General features: G+C 38.7%; 1 protein-coding gene across 1 annotated transcript; it reads left to right on the top strand.

Annotated features, from left to right (window-relative positions):
- The first annotated feature begins 954 nt into the window (after positions 1 to 954).
- On the top strand, positions 955 to 17,507 carry LOC130890388 (cytochrome P450 2K6-like). Its single transcript, XM_057794321.1, has 9 exons — positions 955 to 1,060; positions 3,318 to 3,480; positions 4,433 to 4,582; positions 7,510 to 7,670; positions 9,391 to 9,564; positions 10,397 to 10,538; positions 11,195 to 11,379; positions 13,840 to 13,981; positions 17,320 to 17,507. Exons 1-9 carry the CDS (start codon positions 956 to 958, stop codon positions 17,505 to 17,507), a joined length of 1,410 nt encoding a protein of 469 aa, XP_057650304.1. The 5' UTR covers position 955.
- The last annotated feature ends 1,648 nt before the right edge of the window (positions 17,508 to 19,155 follow it).

The following is a 19,155-nucleotide window of genomic DNA, read 5'->3' as shown; positions in this document are numbered from 1 at the left end:
AATCAAAATAGGCAAGACTCACAGAGAAATATTACTTGTTTTCTCTCATATATAGAATCTGAATGGTTTTTAAACACATGAAGTAGAAGGGGAACTATTTAGAAAGAGGAGCGGGCAGTAATAGGTGGGAGGAAATAAAAGCGGGCAATTGGGAAGAAGAGTACGATCAAATTGTGTTCTGTGTGTGTATTATAAAAGTAATGCCAACTATTAGAATTATAATACATTAATAAAATATTCAATAATATTCTTTAAAAGTTCTCTATCATGGTACAATATAAATTGCACAATGCAATGTTCATACACTATTATTTTCCTTCATTTCTCAATCTCCCAAATATTTTTAGAAGAGATTCGTTTACTGAAGATCTGAAATAGAGTCTGTGCTCAATTCTTGCTAAGTTTCAGATAAGTGCCCTGTCCAGGGTATTAAAGGGGAGGAAACATAAGATCATGTAACCGTCTAAGAAATTTGAAGCTCTCAATGTGGTTTTCACATCTCACCACTCATGCAGAGACCATGCTGCACTCTACTTACCAAATAATGCAATCGAGCTCACTGTGGAAGTGTGGACTTCATGCTCAGGGTTAAGCATAAGGAAATATAAGCTTAATCACCGTTTTACATAAAGAGAAAATCCTTCCCTATTTTATTGGACAGAATAGGTTGAACTGGAGGGGAAGGGTAAAAGATCAAAACAGGGCAAGGATGAAGAACAGGGCTTATCTCAGCTTAATTATAAAATAGGTGAAAGACAGTGCCTATAGTAAACCTAGCGACACCTTGAAGTCTTTGGTTTTCATCAGAAGGGTTGGTTCTATCTGGTCATAATTGGAAAGAGTTCTAATTCATTAGTAATTACATCAGCTTAAGAGAATGAGTTGGTTTGATTCTTCTGCTCTACTTGTGCTTCTGGCACTTATTCTCATTTTTACTTTAAACGTGAAAGCCTTTATGGCCAAAGCATCCAAACTACAGCCTCCAGGACCCAAACCTTGGCCAATTATCGGAAATCTACACATGCTCAACTTGAAGAGGCCATATCAGACCATGCTAGAGGTAAGACAAAAAGGCATCCAGATGTACATGATAATTCTCTTGAGGTGGTGGTGGTGGTGGTGGTGGTGGTGGTGGTGTGTGTGTATGCATGTGATGCTTATTAACTTGCATGTGCTAACAACAGTTCACATATGTGTTTTGGGGTGATCAGATTTCAAAATTGACAGAGCTGCTTAAAAATGCATATACACACTAAAATTTCTATGTGTGAGTGTGTGTGTGTGTGTGTTTGTAAAAATTAGCCAATATGATTCAAGGAGTTAAGTGACAATTATATTCTCAAGTATCTATGCCATGTAATCTTCACCTCAAGTGTTCTGGTCTACATTTTTTTCATATATGATCTACTATAAAACAACTAAGTTTGATTATTTGTGTATCTGCAGACTTCAGGTTAACTACTCAAATTTCTATCATAAATAAGATGAAAATCTATACTAATGGTCCAGCAGTTCAGATCTAGGTCTTCTATCAGTCTGATGAATGAATTCAGCTTACTCTGCGTCCATAGTTCAGATCTAGGTCTCCATCAGTCTGATGATTGAGTTCAGCTCTTGTCCTTTGTGTTGCTATCTTCCAGTTTACAGAGTTCACACAAGAACTGGTCTAATGATACCACATGATAAAGTTTAAACTTTAAGTTCTAAAGTGTTTCTGAGTTGAGTTCTCAAAAAATTTGTAATATTTTAATTTTAAAATCTTTTTTTCTTTTTTTTAAAATTTTGGTTTTTTGAGATAGGGTGTTTTTGTGTAGTTTTGGAATCTGTCCTGGAACTCACTCTGTAGACCAGGCTGGCCTCAAACTCACAGAGATCCACCTGCCTCTGCCTCCCAAGTGCTGGGATTAAAGATATGTGCCACTACCACCCAGTCTAACATTAAAATCTTAAAAGACAAGGTATTGAAGAAAAAAAAACTATATTACTTCAATTGATCAAAAAAATAAAATAAAATCGCTTTAAATTTGCCTCGTGCTTTTTATTTAATAAGTCAACACATTTAGCATACTCCCCTTAACCAACCTGGGGGAAGATAAAACGGCATTTTATCTCCATATTACAGATAAGTTTACTTTACAGAAATTACTTCCTAGAATCAATACTTAAAACAACTTTGTGGCCCCTTATCCTACAATTCAAAATCAGGTTAATTCCTCATAAGAATGAGATCTTCATTCAGCAAATTTCTTCATCTAATTAGGTGTTCCTCAACTTTATTTCCACACTACTCCTGTCCTTTGCTTATATATTAACTAGGCTAAAATCTTTGCAGCATGTTTTTTCATTTTCTTTCTCATTTCCACACATATGTCTTGTTCTGAACTATTTCCACCCACAGAACAGGGAGGTTTCAACTCTTTTCCATTATCTGGACCTTTTTTTTAACTAAACTTATCCTCAAATTGTTTTTATGAGATATGCTAATCTACCCAATACAAAGCAGTTCTCAAACAAAACACTCTGTTCTCGAATTCTCATTTTAATTTCTACTTCGGAAAGAGTGATTTTAATTGTACTAATTTTTTAAATCATTGAGTCATCCTTCGATTTCTGTTGCAACTCTAAATAAGTAAGTTTTAATGTAAAGGAGCATTCCGAGCCATCTTAGTCTTCACAAAAACTCAGGTCGGTTAAGACCACAGGCTCTTAGCCAGTGTGCCACTGATTGTGTGGTTCTTGCTGAGCAGCACCACCTACTGTGAGACCTCATAAAGACACAGTAACCTTTCTGTTCAACAGAGGTGATAATCTACTTCAGGTAAGGGAGCTGAGATGTAACGGAACTAAGAGTAAATCAGGATGCCATGTATATTGGCTTCTGTTATCCTTCAATTATTAAAGAAAATGGAATGTTTCTTTTAATAAAAAATGTTAGCAATAATAGAGAATTAACTTGGTCCTAACATCACAGCACACCCTAAGAAACAGGATATGTTCATATGGCATATATTAGCGTGGTAACAAAGAAATGTTTGGTTTTTCCAGAGTTGTGGCAGGGCATTTGTTGTTTTCAAACAAAAACATAATAGGGAGAGACAATGGTTCATTCTGTAGTAAAAGACAAGTCTTACTCTCACATTTGAAATCAAATAGAGCCCAGGATCATGAACTGAAGGCCACCAGTGGGGCTCCAGGGGCTATGATGGCTGGAGGAGTAAACTCTAGTAACGAAGGCCAGAGGTCATGATCGATTTCACTTTTGATTATACCCTGATGTTTCAGTTCTTTCTCTACTTTTTTTTTTTTTTTCACCAAAGCTCTCCAAGAAATATGGCCCCATTTACACCTTTCATATGGGACCAAAGAAGGTGGTGGTGCTTTCTGGCTATGAGACAGTGAAAGATGCCCTTATTAATTATGGCAATCAATTTGGGGAGCGTTCTCGGGTGCCTATATTTGAAAGACTTTTTGACGGAAAAGGTAAAGATCCCTAAACTTTGAATATATCCTTTTTGTTAAAGTTGTTAAATATTAACTATGTTCCATTTATTTATTCTTATCTCCTTACTTTGATAGTTTTATATGCTTTGGATTAATCTTTCTCCCTGGAAAATAGTGAATTTGTTTGCAATTGTTCATTGACACCTAGGTTGATATAAGAATCAAATAGAAACTCAAAAATCATATACTGAATTCAGCAACAAAAATTACAAAATGTTTTCCCAACCCAGAAGTCCTTGCTGTACTACTAGAAAAAGAAAATACCTTTTTACAGGAGAAGGATGTGCTTCACAGTCCACCACTATAAAACCAGGAAGGAATGCCTTTTACATACTGCATCAGATATTCACACTGAAGCCTCTCGGATGAAAAAAAAAATTAGCTAGGACTCATGATACTGGCTTTGCTAATTGGAGTCGCACAAAGAGAAACAAATTTACCATATATGTATGGTATGCACGTTAGGTTAAGTTCTGCCTATCTAACCCTAGGTTCTTATCTTCCCAGAGGAGCTGAGAAACAGGGATCTTGTTTCCCTGATCATTTCAGACAGGTCTCCAGATATTTAGGAAAGACATTCTAGTCTTACATCTAAAGAATGATGACTTGGTTTTCAAAAAGATGTGTGTATATTTCAAAGAGAAGGGAAACTGCTTAGAATGTTTTCTACAGCAAATCTTCTAGGAAGTGAAAAAAGGGAGACTTACTAATCTTGGCAGGGAGATCTTGCTTGTTTTCTTTATTAACTTGCTGAGAAATGAAACTAGGGTTTGAAAACTGCTAGATAACTACTATTAGACTATGCATCAACCCATTCTTCCCTTATTTCTGGCAGAGAATATCAAAGCTTTCGTCTATAATTTTTATTTGTCCTTGACCACTAAATTTAACACTGTTGGAGGTAACTTAGACGCACTCTTTTCTCTCTAAGGAATTGTCTTTTCACATGATGAAAACTGGAAAACAATGAGAAGGTTCAGTTTGACCACGCTGAGGAACTTTGGCATGGGCAAGCAGATTATAGAAGACACTATCATAGAAGAATGCCAGCATCTTGTACAGGATTTTGAATCTCACAAAGGTCTGTAAATAAAACCATTTCATGAGCAAAAAATCAACAGAAGGTATGTTTAGTCATGTAGTTTGAAATAATTTAACTTGTAAAACAAAATCCCAAGGACATACAAGTGTCCAATGCTGTCTACTCAAATACCGTCCATGTCAGATGAGACACTTGTTCTTATTCTCTCCTGCTCCTTTCTCTCCCCCTTCCTGCGCCTCTTCCTCTCTCTGTGCTTCCTCCTTCCCTTTCTTCCACCCTCTCTTTCTGATATTTTCCCCTATATATATAAATCAGTTGGAATTTACTTTTATATAAAATAAATTTTGAACTGTTTGAAAGTATTTTGAAAATATGCTGTCCTTTTATTCTCAAATAATATGCAATAATGCTCGTGTAATGCAGTATTTACTTACCAAGAAGTTAACTGTGACATAATACATAGCATCCGGATTTTGGTCTCCTACATAAGAGAATTTAAAAACTGGCCCATGATGGCTAGTTCGAGAACAGATAAGGTGCTTTGGGCAGCAGAACAGATGAATCTTCCATCTGAGCAGCTGCCAGGGATGGGGGATAGATACGGGAGGCAGCAGAGTCATGCTTGTCAAAGGAGAAGTCAGAAGCCAGAGCAGTCTGGCTCAGGAGTAAATGCCTAAGTGCCATTACCCCCAAGGCTGAGATTTCCAGGTCATCCTCAAGTGTATCATATTTCTTTTTTATCTTTGTACTTTACTTGATCTTCCTTAGACTCTCTCATCTCCAATGTCTTACAGCCAAGAAGGTCCTTAACTTTGTCCAGACAAGGGAAGAATTCATTAGTAAAGGCTAGATACCACAGACCAGGGCACTCGACAAGATGATTACCAGCTACCAGCCATTAGAGGTTCGTCAGCAGATGCCAAGCAGACCCCGAAGAATGCCTGGCAATTAGACATCTCCAGGTTCCTTTACATCTTTTTTTCCTGATGTTTCTTCTCAAAGTCAGGCTACTGAAACTGGAAATTCTCTCTGAGGAAACCCTTTTTCTCAAAGCAATCTAGGAGTATCATTCTAATCTTCACTGTCCATTCTGTCTTGGAGTTGTCTGCAGAAAATTCTCTGACCTATGGTATTAGATCCTAAGACTCCCATTTTTTTTTTTTTTTTTTTTTTTTTATTTTCGAGACAGGGTTTCTCCGTAGCTTTTGGTTCCTGTCCTGGAACTAGCTCTTGTAGACCAGGCTGGACTCAAACTCACAGAGATCCACCTGCCTCTGCCTCCGCAGTGCTGGGATTAAAGGCGTGCGCCACCACCACCCGACTAAGACTCCCATTTTTGAAGGAGCTCTGCTCCATCCCTTGGAGGAAGTACCAGGCAGAGGGAGGACAATCGGAGTCTGAGCAGCCTCCCTAGGTTCCATACTGAGGCTATTATGATTAGACTACACCCTTTGTGCCCAATCATGTTTTCATTCAACTCTCCCTGGTTCATGGAAGCAAAGTTGAAAAAAGGCTACTTTACCCTCTGTTTCTATGTGTTCAGTCTAATGATGCCTACGCTATATGTAGTGCTGAGCCAACAAATTTGTTATTCTTGCATTAACTTATCTTTTGTGGTGTTTTGAATGTGAATGGCCCACATAGATTCATACATTTGAATACTTGGTCCTCAGTTCGGGGGAACTGTTTAGGAAAGTCTAGGAAGTGTGGTATTGTTGGAGAAGGTGTGTTATTGAGGGTGGGCTTTTAGACTTCTAAAACCCACACCATTTCCCAGCATATTGCTTGTGGATAAGAAAGTAAGCTCTCAGCCAGTGCTCTAGTATTATGTCTGGTCTATGATGGTAATGAGCTCTAAGATTCTTAAACTGTAAGTCATATTCAATGTTAAATATATATATATATATGTGTGTGTGTGTATATACACACAAACACACACACACACACATATATATTTGTTCATGGTGCCTTCACAGCAATAGAAAAGTAACTAAAACCCATTAATCTCAGCACTCAAGAGGGAGAGGCAGGTGGTTTTCTATGAGTTCAAGGCCAGTCAGGCTATATAGAAAATTCTGGGCTAGCCAGGCTACCTAATGATATTTTCCCTAAAAAATAAGTAGATAAATAATTATGCCAGTACAAAGTTGGCATGCTTGTGAGTGGCCAACCTGATTATCCCCTCTCTTACCATGCCCTCAATATGTTATTCCTAAAATAAATAAGTAAATAGGTTTTATGAGGTTATAACCTCATAAGCCAAGTAAGCTTTTGTATATGTCTGTGGGAGATGTAACTGGGTAAGGAACCTTGGGCCCATGCATACTAAGCAAGCACGTGACCACTAAGCTGCAGCTGCAACCTTCCTTTTACTTTTTATTTTGGAAATTGATCCCACTTGGCTGTCTAGGCTGGCCTTGAACTCATTCTACAGCTTGGGAAGTCCTCAACATTAGATCTTCCTACCTCAGTCTCCCCTGTAACACAGATACAGACCTGCGAAACCAGGTCTGATTTCACGCTCTGTGTAGATTTCAATGATGCAGAAAACATCAGAATGTAGTAGAATTTCTAGCCCAAACTTCAGTGTAGCCTACTATAGTGAGTGATGTTTTCCCATTTGTTGTGCAATAACAACCCTCTCTCCACACACTGCACTAGAAAGCTACACACACACACACACACACACACACGTTAAGTTGCCCGTGCCACATTATTTTTTCTGTAGCAGAGCTGAATGCCAGTCTTCGTTCACATTTCCACTTCATTTCCTTTGTGGCCATCTGAGCATTTGTGGCAACTTCTAGACATGAGCCAGAGCTATAAAGTTCACATCCCTGAAGGACACAAACACAGCTAATCCTTCTCCGAAACTCTTCATTGGAAAGCCTGCCCCAGTCCGTCTGGAAGTGATTTAGCACTGTGTATGTGGCTATTCCTGACCTGCTCAATGAATTGCCTTCTAGGAAAACCCTTTGAGATCAAAAGAGTACTGAATGCTTCTGTTGCTAACGTCATTGTGTCCGTGTTGCTTGGGAAACGGTTTGACTACCAAGACCCCCAGTTCCTAAGACTCCTAACCTTAATTGGTGAAAACGTGAAGCTCATTGGAAGCCCAAGCATTGTGGTAATGTTTCTTTCTTTCTTTTTTGATTTCCTTTTGTGATTTAGATCCTATGAGGTATACTTGACTATTCGAGAGGCTGTACAAAGGATGCTAATGTGTTCTAAGTATGATGGTATAAACAAACAAACATGCTTGTTTAACCTACCCGATGGTCCTCTCATCACAAAGCACTGCAATAAATACCATGATGCATGGATCGTGAGAAACACTAATGTATGGCTTTGGTCTGTCTTATAAATGTAGCCATCTGTCATTTACCTACACCAACAACCATTCATGGGATATGAATTAAGCATCAATTAAATAAGAAGTGTATAGTGGAATTCAGTTAGGAAAAGGGGTTTTAACAACTCCTTTGAGAAGGCGACTAAATACCAGATCTTATCTAACTAAAAATAAGTATATTGAGAGATTTTAGCAAACAATAAAGTCAAATGTCAAAGCTTGCACCGCTCATCAGTTGCAAACAATAACAACAACAAAAGAAACAAAAAAAAACAAGTATGAAGAATTGCATCTTTAAAATTAGCTTTATTCAGAGAACCATTAACATCCTAAAAAAAAATCTTTGTTACGTCTCATCTCCAGCCTCAGATTAAATGGGGAAAAGAAGGGATGGAGACTGCCTCTCTGGTCAAGGTATCTAACACATCTTGTCACCATCCCTTGCATGCTGCCTTCAATCTCTTGACTTCTGAACCAAGAACTTCTTTAAATCTAGCTGCTATGGTTGGTGCCAACCCTGTACTCTTCCAGGGGCATCTGGACCGGGAGATGGTTAACTGAGAGCTCACCAACCACTAACAGTATGTGTGAGCTAAGTTAATAATACAGTGTACTTGATGGATCTTTTCTACATCAAGGAGTTCAAGAATGTCCTTATAATACAAAGGTGTCCCTGTCAAAGTCTTCGTGAAACGTTTTTACGGGTTGGGGATGACTTTATAAAGTGGTACTTCTTGATGGGATCTACAGATAATGTCTGTTACAAACTGAAGGGTTCTTTTCTACATCAAGGAGTTCAAGAATGTCCTTATAATACAAAGGTGTCCCTGTCAAAGTCTTCGTGAAACGTTTTTACGGGTTGGGGATGACTTTATAAAGTGGTACTTCTTGATGGGATCTACAGATAATGTCTGTTACAAACTGAAGGGTTTCTGTGGTTCCACAGAAAACTTAAGTGAATTTATTGTGTTGTTTGGGATTAAGATGATGCAGTTGTTTACCAGAACTTTTTGGTATTTCGAGACAGGGTTTCTCTGTGGCTTTGGAGCTTGTCCTGGAACTAGCTCTGTAGACCAGGTTGGTCTCGAACTCACAGAGATCCGCCTGCCTCTGCCTCCCAAGTGCTGGGATTAAAGGCGTGCGCCACCATCGCCCGGCATGAAGATTTTTTTCTTTTAAATAAACACTGGGCTTCTTTCTCTCCTCAAAAAGCTGATATTATTGCTGTATACCGTATCACCTTTAATTATGCTACCCCACAGGTACAATATGCAAAATACTGTGCGTAGATAGAACTTATGAGCTGTTTCAGGATTTGCTGTTGATTGTTTAATTCTGACAAATGGAAAAACATCATTATATAATTCCGTTTATCATTCTTAGCTGAGGCAAAAACTGAAACTGTTATTTCTACAATTTTTCACTAATCATATTTTCACTTGCATTGTCCCAACTAGCTTATACCCATACTTAAAGTATTTTTTAAATTTTTTAGCTTTTTAATATGTTTCCTGTTTTGGGATTTCTCCTAAGAAGCCACAAGAAGATCATAAGGAACAGAGATGAATTATTTTCCTTCATAAGGATGACCTTCCTAGAACACCGTAATAATCTGGACAAAAATGATCCGAGAAGTCTCATTGATGCTTTTCTGCTCAGACAGCAGGAGGTAATGGTGCTTCTCTCAGTGGGTTCTTTGGCCAAGATTTGCTATTAATATAACTAATCACTTCTAGAAGCAAAATATTCCTTCAGAAAAGATATACAACTGAACTCAGATTAACAGTGGGTCATTTATAGACTGAAGATGTTATTTATTACATTTTGCTTACATTTGCATATTATTATTGGGGAAAGATATAAAGATCTTTTATATTAGTTCTTTAAAGATTTGTTTATTTACTATGTATATAGTATTCTGCCTGCACGTATACCTGCAGGCCTGAAGAGGGTACCAGATCTCATTACAGATGGTTGTGAGCCACCATGTAGTTGCTGGGAATTGAACTCAGGACCTTTGGAAGAGCAGCCAGTGCTCTTAACCACTGAGCCATCTCTCCAGCCCTATATTAGCTTTTTATTTTTTTAGTAATCTTGCAATGTGTTTCATCTGTTAAACCTAAGAAAGATTACTTTGTTAAAAAATTAAAAAGAAATACTAAAGAAATATAAAAATTTTAAAAAGAAAAAAATTTAAAGAGAATTAATATGGTATTTCACAATACTATAATAAGGCGTGGGGAGTGTTTTAATAACTCAATTGAATACTATCTCATAACCTTCCTAAACGAAAACAGCCTTTGCTATTTTCAGATTTATTTAGCATTGTTAGCATCTGGCACTTACTCCAAGTCCTCCAGTTCTGTAAAACAGCTGCATAATAAAAGGAAAGTCCTCTAAGCTGAAGAGAGCTCCACCTGCTGTTTTTAATCTATGGTAATCTTTTACAATTACCCATTGTGACATTATTACATGACTAAAGACGTATTTTAACATTTTAGAAAAACGATCCATCTGCTGACTATTTCAATGAAGAAAATTTGTTAGCCCTCGTGAGTAATTTGTTTGGAGCAGGAACAGAGACCACAGCCTCCACACTGCGCTGGGGTATTATACTCATGATGCGATACCCTGAGGTTCAGGGTAAGTCTCTAAGATTCAGAGCATTACCCCAGCGAAGGAAAACAAAAGTCTCTAGGAATTAAAACCACAGAATTCTACAGTCATACTGGATACCTGTAAATTGTAACCTTGACAATAGCTTACATAGTTAGTTTCCTTTGAGAATAAGAAAGAGAGCGTTGGGGCTGGGGAGGTGGCTCAGCAAATTAGTTGATCTTCTTGTAGAGGATCAGAGCTCTGTTCACAGTTTTCAGACCAGGGGAATCACAACTCTAGCTCCAAAGGCTCTTCTGTATTCCCTGGGCACCCGAACTCACGTTCACATACCCACAAATACACACACACACATATACATACAATTGAAAATCAAATAAATCTTTTGAAAGAAAGTAGGGTTTGCTCTTTACACACCCTGAGATAATCTGAAATCATGCTCATTCACAGAGCAGCCTTAGAAACAGAAGCAGAAAGTCAGAAGGATGATGAAGAAAGCTCCCAAGTTGAGAGAACAATTGGGTTTGACTTTTATATTTTATATAAATATCACTAATTTAATATTTTATATTTTACATATTTAATGTTATATATTTATATATTTTATATATAAATCACTTATTTAAAAATCACTTGACTCCATGTGCAGGCAGAACCCTAACCTCTAATTGTATTGTATTCAGCAAAGGTCCATGAAGAGATCATCAAAGTTGTGGGCTCAGTTCAGCCTCGAATTGAGCACCGAACTCAAATGCCCTACACAGACGCTGTCGTTCATGAAATACAGAGGGTTGCTAACATACTGCCCACAGGCTTACCCCGTGAGACAACCACAGATGTTATGTTTAAGAACTACTATATTCCAAAGGTAAGGGCTTAGACAGGCAAGAGGAGAGAGTATATCCCAGATGTTTAACGTGGTAGAAGCACTGAGACTGAAGCTCAGGGACAGTCTTGGCCCACTTTTCTCCTTCCCTCCTGCTCCCTCTCCTTTTATTATCTCTTGCCTTGCCTTCCTCCCCATCATTCAAAATAAGATAGCTGTGTGTTTGAGTGTGTGTGTGTGTGTGAATGTGTGTGCACACGTGTGTGTGTCTGCAACTGATAACAACAGTTAACACTTTGTAAAACATTATTCTATTTTATGTTATAACTGAGAAAAAATGGGATTCAGAGGATGTAGATCTTTTCTGGGATGAAAGGTTGCTCCTTGAAGGAGCCAGGATGCCAGGATGTCACTCTCAGAGTCCTGAGCTTTTTCGAGGCAGGCTCTTTCATTGGCACCTCCATTCTTCAATCCCATCCTCTCATGGAATTATGCCGATGGATTCCCAGGCTCCTTCTTCAACAAATCATTGCGTTCCAATGGAAAATTGAAGACATATATGTATACCTTCCTAAAAGTAGACTGAAGGAGAGCATGGCTAGGAGGTTGTGAAACGCAGGTGGAACCAATAGATTTCCTCAATACCTAATCAGAGCACAGCTGCTGGACCCATGTCTGCATAAAGCCATGGTGCTACTGATCATTCGGAATTCTTTTCGCTACACTACTGCACCCCACTCTGGGAACACTCTCTGAACAAGACTGTGCTCACCTTTGGAGCTTTGCTTCTCAGCCTATGTTAGGTACACTATTGAGCTGAGTTCACCCAATTAACAGTGAAACAGAAAAACAAATGCAAGCAACGTGATAGTGATCTGTTTCACATGACTATAATAAAATATACAAGGCAGCTATCTTGCAAAGAGAAACGGTTCGTTCGACTTAGGGTTTTGCCAGTTCACGTTGAAGATTAGATATTCCTGGCCCATCTAAGTTGAACTGGTGAAGACAGTAGGTAGCATTGAGAGAACTGTATGGAGAAGCCAGTGAACAGACAAAGACTGGCTGACTGGAGTCCCATAATCCCCTAGAAGGGAACATTGGCACTGGTATAAAGATGAACCAGTCCCATGGTCCTCATCTCCTAAAGTTCTAAAGAGCCTTTAAAACAAGTCATGAACATAGAACCTTTGGAAGAATCTCTCCACCTTCAAGCCGTAGCAGAAGTGAAAACAGAGAAACAATATTAAATGTGATCCACAAGACGCAGTAAGAGTAGTAGGAGTTTAGTTTTAGCCTCCTGCTGTGCTACAATCCATGTAAAATGCGGTTGTCAAGAGGACTTTGCAGGTACAGGGATATCTAATTAATGTGTTGTCCTACTAGGAGGTAGGCTCAGTCTTGGCACAGTTCAATCAGCTTTTTGGTGAAATGAATATAATTAACATGTTTGCTATGAGGCAGAGAAAGTAAATTTACATATAATCTAGGTAAATAGATATGTTGATAAATGATTGATAGATAGATAGATATAGATAGATAGATAGATAGATAGATAGATAGATAGATAGATAGATAATGGCGTTACACACATGTTTTAAAACAAAATGCTTTCATTCAACTGTCTACTTGAGTAGAAAAAAAACACAAATACTTTATTTGGTAAAAGTTAACCAAAAGATTATATTCCAAATAGTCATTAAAGACAAGTTTAATAATAATAGCTATCAAAATTAAATAGTAAATATTTTCTTTAATTAATTAATTTATTTCCTGATGACTAAACTTGAATGTTGTATACCCAAGGCAGGCATTCTTGTGCCTGAACTATGCCTCCTGTTCAGAGTTTTGAGTTTAATCATGATTTTACAATGTTTTGTTTGCTGTCATTCTCAGAATGCTCTTTCCTATACAGTTAAAACCACCCCTTCATTTATAGAAAGCTGTTTTGTAACATGTGGCATAACATGAAAACAGAGAAGCTTATGATTTAGAATCTGTCCATATAATCTTTGATTTGTCATCCACTGTCATGGACTGTGAAGGATAAAAGAGCAAATCTTCACCGAGCCATCGAACCTTCCAGAAATTCCGCCATGTTCTTTCTTTTGTATTCTTTCATCTACAGCTTACAATGCAAGTGAGGACCACTGAACTTCCCCTACACAGACTTAGAAGTGAATTTGTTAAATTCATGAAACAAGTAAACGTTAACAAGCTGAACGGGGAACCTGTTAAATAACATGCTGATATCACATAACTAATACACACTAAAGGCTCATTTCCAGGTCCTGGTTTCAGTTAGAAGCTAAGGAAAACTTTGGTGACTAAAGGGAACATCACATTACTGACCTTAAATCCTTCTCAGATGACCATATTTCTTTCAAGAATACACCGTATCTAGAAATTGCCAGTCATGTTTATAACACTTTGCAGAGGAGCCTCTTAGAAAGAAAAGTCATTATTTTTTTTTTCACTAACAGCACTAACTTTTATTTCTAGGGCACAGAGGTGATCCCTTTGTTGACATCAGTACTGCGGGATCAAACCCAGTGGGAAACACCAGACACTTTTAACCCCACTCATTTCCTCAGCTCCAAGGGGAGGTTCGTCAAGAAAGAAGCTTTCGTGCCCTTTTCAGTGGGTAAGGTGCCTTACTTGCCACAGCTTCTTTAACGAGTAAGAGAGCTGTCGCCTCAAGAGTATGCTCACGTCTTGTGGTTTTCACGCTGAAAAATTACTTTCAGTTTTACTTTTGCCCCATGATCAATACTGTATTCAAACCTGGCTGCCTTTGCATTCCCTGTGAAGTCTCTTTCGACCTTTAAGCAAGCAACAGCCATCCATATTTAGGATAAGTAACCTGTTTAGGAATTTCCCCCAGTTTAGTATGGAAATCAAAATTTTCTCTGTAGTACTGGGAAGATGACTCAGCAGTTAAAAGAAATTTTGCAAAGGACCTGAGTGTGGTTCTTTTTTTCTTTTTTAAGATTTATTCGTTTTATGTATACGAATACACCTGCACACCAGAAGGAGGCATCAGATTTCATTACAGGTTGTGAGTCGCCATGTGAGTACTAGGAATTGAACTTGGGACCTCTGAAAGAGCAGCCAGTGCTCTTAACCTTTGAGTCATCTCCCCAGTCCCTGAGTGTGGTTCTTAGCACCCACATTTGACAATGATAACTGTTTGTAACTCCAACTTCATGAGCCTCCAGTGCCTTTGGATTCTGATGGAATATATGTACACATACCTACACACAAAGACACATATAATTAAAAATAAATCTAAAAAACTGGAATGTATTGTGGGCCTCCGTTAAAGAAAGCTAAGACTAACAATACTGCTTTTTGTTTGTTCAGGTTTTGTTGTTGCTGTTATTTTTGCTGTTATGAGACAAGGCCTCTCTATGTAGCTCTTGCCATCCTGGAACTCACTATGTACACCAGGCTGGCCTCAAACTCAAAGAGATCCATTTGCCTCTGACTCCAGAGTGCTGGGATGAAAGACATGCGCCACCACACCCAGCCTAATACTACATCTTAGTCATAGACAAACAAGTAAAATTCAAACTATAAGAAAAATATTAAATATGAATCAATTTTATTGTCTGCTTTTAGTGTTAGCTATAACCTCTCTGTCCTTATGTCCCTCTAGTTGTGGGGAAGGTACCCTTTCCTTCTGTTTCCATTTACGGTTACATCCACACTGTCAAGTCTTGTGCTGTGAAGGGAGGACTTTTGTGATCTAAACATCTTTAATTGTCTCCAGAGAGCATTCTCAGATTTACACATACAATAAGATTCTCTTGCTAGAGTTGGAACCTCTTATACTACATGTTTTATCTTGTTGGGCTGGTCAGAATTTCCCATCAAACTCAATAAAGCTTCAACAGAAGGTCATAACTAACATCCCAAGGTCTTTACTTCTCATTCTGTTAGACACCATTCAGTTACGTCCTATTTCTTGGGAGATGGAAAGAGCTAACGCCAAACCTACATTAGCTAACCCTTTCACAGCCTTCTCCAAGGCTTGCAACACTGTTATAATTATCATTTACCTGTTGGGTCACCTGTTACACAGGCAAGACCACGAGAACAATAGCAGTACCAAAGCCAAGCACAATAATGCCAGAGCCTTGTTGACATTAAACCTCCTTATCACTGAGAGGTTAGCTATTCTATGGACATAACTAAACAGAAAAGAAATACCCATGACTTTGAACCCCATAAAAACCTGGCCTCATTATTGTGCCCAATAAGAAAATGCAGTTATATGTAGAGTGATTCTGTTCCGTGTAGCTCTCCAATAACCAAAAGGTTAACATGAGATCTTTTCCCTCTGTTGTAAAATAGAAGTCTTCTATGATTTTGGACATTTGCAATTTATGTTTATAAAAAACAAAAACTAAAACAGAGCTCTACAGCTGTATTAATTACAAAAATTACTGGCCATAATGTAAGTAGCACATTAAAGCCCTCCTGGGAGTAAACACACCTGCTGTGTCTTCAGAAGGACTGAGGGCAGAATATACATTAACGATGCTGCATTTCATTCAAACGTGTTGCCTTCAATCTACAACATGAATGCAAAACTCATTCTATTTAATCTAAAAATAAGATTATTCTTCACACAGTACAATCTAGGAAATATAGATAACTACCAAGAGCTTATTATTTTAATGAACTTCTACCTGGAAAGTTTCCTTTCTCAATTTTATTTAATTATCCCAAACAATGTAGATTTCAGAATTATACCAGTTGGATCTCTCTTACCAAATGCTTCTACAGATTAATGACCTTTTCAAGATCACTGTGACTAGTTCCTATTCCTTACTCTTTTCCATATAATCTCCCTGGTGCCCCATGTATAATGAGAGTCAAATCTCATGCAGCTAATGGCAAAAGACCTCATCCTCACCTTCCCTCATTGTCACCTGGCGAATTTTTCATCCTTTCTTTCAAAGCTTACTTATAAAGCTCTCAATCAAAGAATGAGCCTTCCCTGGCTTACTGGGTATCTTTGCACAGTCTCCTTGTGACACTGCCTATTTATCTGTAGGTCATCTACTACACCATTGTTCTCTTGAGAACAATAGCAGATGCTTAGCCAAGTTCAGTAGCTGTTGTGTTGACATAAATGTGAGTTGGTGAATGAAATAGCTAGCTTTTACTTCACGTGCTTGTTTTTACGCGTGATCTTGTGTTACACATGACTGTCAAAAAGTATTTGCAAATTAAAATGTTGTTATTGTTACCTTTTCTATTGCTGTGATGAACACCATGTCCATAACAACAACTTAGAGAAGAAAGGCTTATACTTCTGGTTCACATTGCATTACTGAGGGAAGGCAAGGCACGAACTCAAGACAGGAACCTGGAGCCAGAGGCCTTGGGAGAACATTGCTTCCAGCCTCCACATCTAGCTCATGCTCAGCCAAATTTTTTTATACATCCAATACTAACTTGCCTAGGGAGGAAGTCACCCACAGTGTGCTGGGCTTTCCTATATCTATGATCAGTCAAGACAACCTCTCAGGTCAATATGATCTGCGTAATTCCTCAGTTGAGGCTGTATCATTAAAGCTGCCATTGGATTTATTTTTTGTTATTTCCAGGTCTTGCTTTGAAACAAAACCAATAAAGCTCAGCAGAGGTTGATGACTGACCCACTCATTCCAAAATAGAGGAGAATGTGTGATCTGGTCTTGTCTTTGGGATTGTTCAGGGTTTTGTGCTGATGTCTTTATTTTTATCTTTTTTTGTTTTTTGTTTGTTTGTTCGTTTGTTTTGTTTTTCAAGACAGGGTTTTGCTGTAGCTATTGAGCCTGTCCTGGAACTAGCTCTTGTAGACCAGGCTGACCTCAAACTCACTGAGATTCGCCTGCCTCTGCCTCCTGAGAGTTGGAATTAAAGGCATGTGCCACCACTACCCAGCCTGTGCTGATGTCTTAAAACCTCCTGTGGTGTCTGTGTCTCCAGGTCGTCGGATGTGTGCTGGAGAACCACTGGCAAAAATGGAGCTTTTCCTTTTCTTCACCAGTCTCATGCAGAAGTTTACCTTCCAACCACCCCCTGGAGTCTCCCATTTGGACCTGGACTTAACCCCAGACACTGGTTTTACCATCCAACCAAAGCCTCATAAGATATGTGCTCTTCTCCGAGCCTAAGCTCTTTGAGTTTACTGAAGCCCCAGTTCTTGGTGTGGCCTGTGATCCTCTACACAAAAGCTTTCCTTCCTTTCATTATAGCTATGGTATTTGGCCAAATCCTTCATGATTATTTTTGCAGTTAGCTGCCTTCTCACAAAGGGATGTCTTTTCAAGTCAGGATGTGTTTTTCAGCTAACTGCTGTAGAAGAAAGCTCACTACCAAGCGTGAAACAGACATGGGCTTCTTAGCCATGAGACATCTAAGAATCATCAATCAAGAGTCAAAATTGGGGACACTCTTATCCATGAATATCATCACAACTGCGGTAGAGAAAACTCAAATTATTAATGCGCACATTAAACACAAGGTATTGTCTTCATTCTGAGAATAAACAAGTGGTGGCTAATGACAGTTGGTTGTGAGTATAGTCAGTTTGCTGAGATCAGAAAGTATTAGTTAATCAGGGTCCTACTAGATGGGTATGCGGGGGTGGAGATCAATAAAGGCACTTGCCATGTAAACCTGGCATAGCACCCTAAGTTTACAGAACTCATGTAAAGGTAGAAAGAAAGAACCGACTCCACAAAAGTTGTTCTATGACTTGTACATGTGTGCCATGGCATGTGTGCTTACACCCGTACATCATGCACACTCACACACACGTACTATCACTGATGATTCTACTTGGTCTGAAAAGGAGAATATTCATCTGTGCTCTGGCCTGAAAAGGAGAATATTCATCTGTGCTCTGGCATACCCAGAATGCCTGTGCTTAGTGCTCTAAAGTCCCAATGAAGTCATAGGCAGGGGACCCTGGCAGCAGAACAAAGAAAACCATGTAGCTCCCTAGACGCAAAAACAACTCCAGCTTTTATGAAGTCAATGTACCCTCCCACCATCAACAACATGCTTCTCCCCTGCTCTTATCTGATTCGTATCTAAGTGAGAACTGCACTAGACAAAGACGACTTTATTTAAGGTATTGTAATTGGCTAGAACCTGGTCAGAACCCAGCTGTGCAGAAGAGCAAAGCAGAAAGGCTTTCAACAGTGGGGTGTGTGTGCCATGGAAAAGTACTGGAGGCTGGGAAGGAGTCTGGCCTATGAGCTGTGTCCGGCTCACTAAATTACTCCTGCATTTTCAAATACTTCTACTGACTGACATTCTACAGTTTCTACTCATTGCCCATTTGACCTTTTCTTTTTATCCACCACTATAGATAAAACCCATAAAAAAACACGCTTTGCATGGTAAGCAAGCATTCTTCCACTGAACTAAGGCCCCCGCCTTTGAGCCTCATTTGAAAAGCTGCTACTTCCCACAGAGACTAGGAGTTCGAATGTCCTATCTTCCTTGGGAATTCATCTCAAGGAAAGCTCTTAGGTCATCAAGAAATCCACATCTGTGAAACTGGCAAAAGATCTTTTCAAAAGACTTGGATTTCAAAGGGAAAGGATTACCAAGAACATTTCTCAAGTCTCAAAGTTCCCTTCCCTGTACATTGGGAAGAAAATTTTCTACAGGTCAATAAAGCCAGAGAAAGTTAGGCCATCTAGGTCATTCTCAAGACATCATTATTCTCAAGGCCTTTTGATGGGAGGACCTCAGGTGCCCTGACTTGCCAGAGAGCTAATGGAAACAAAGAAATGGAACTTACTAGCTTCA

The sequence above is a fragment of the Chionomys nivalis genome, chromosome 19 (assembly GCF_950005125.1).
Source record: "Chionomys nivalis chromosome 19, mChiNiv1.1, whole genome shotgun sequence".
Classification (NCBI taxonomy): domain Eukaryota; kingdom Metazoa; phylum Chordata; class Mammalia; order Rodentia; family Cricetidae; genus Chionomys; species Chionomys nivalis.
This window is presented reverse-complemented; position numbering and strand designations above follow the sequence as displayed.

Excerpts from the sequence above, each read along its gene's own strand:
- LOC130890388 (XM_057794321.1), top strand. The coding sequence starts at position 956 with ATGGCCAAAGCATCCAAACTACAGCCTCCAGGACCCAAACCTTGGCCA. Across the intron at positions 1,061-3,317 it reads CATATCAGACCATGCTAGAG|CTCTCCAAGAAATATGGCCC; the intron begins GTAAGACAAAAA and ends TTTTCACCAAAG. Across the intron at positions 9,565-10,396 it reads TTCTGCTCAGACAGCAGGAG|AAAAACGATCCATCTGCTGA; the intron begins GTAATGGTGCTT and ends TTAACATTTTAG.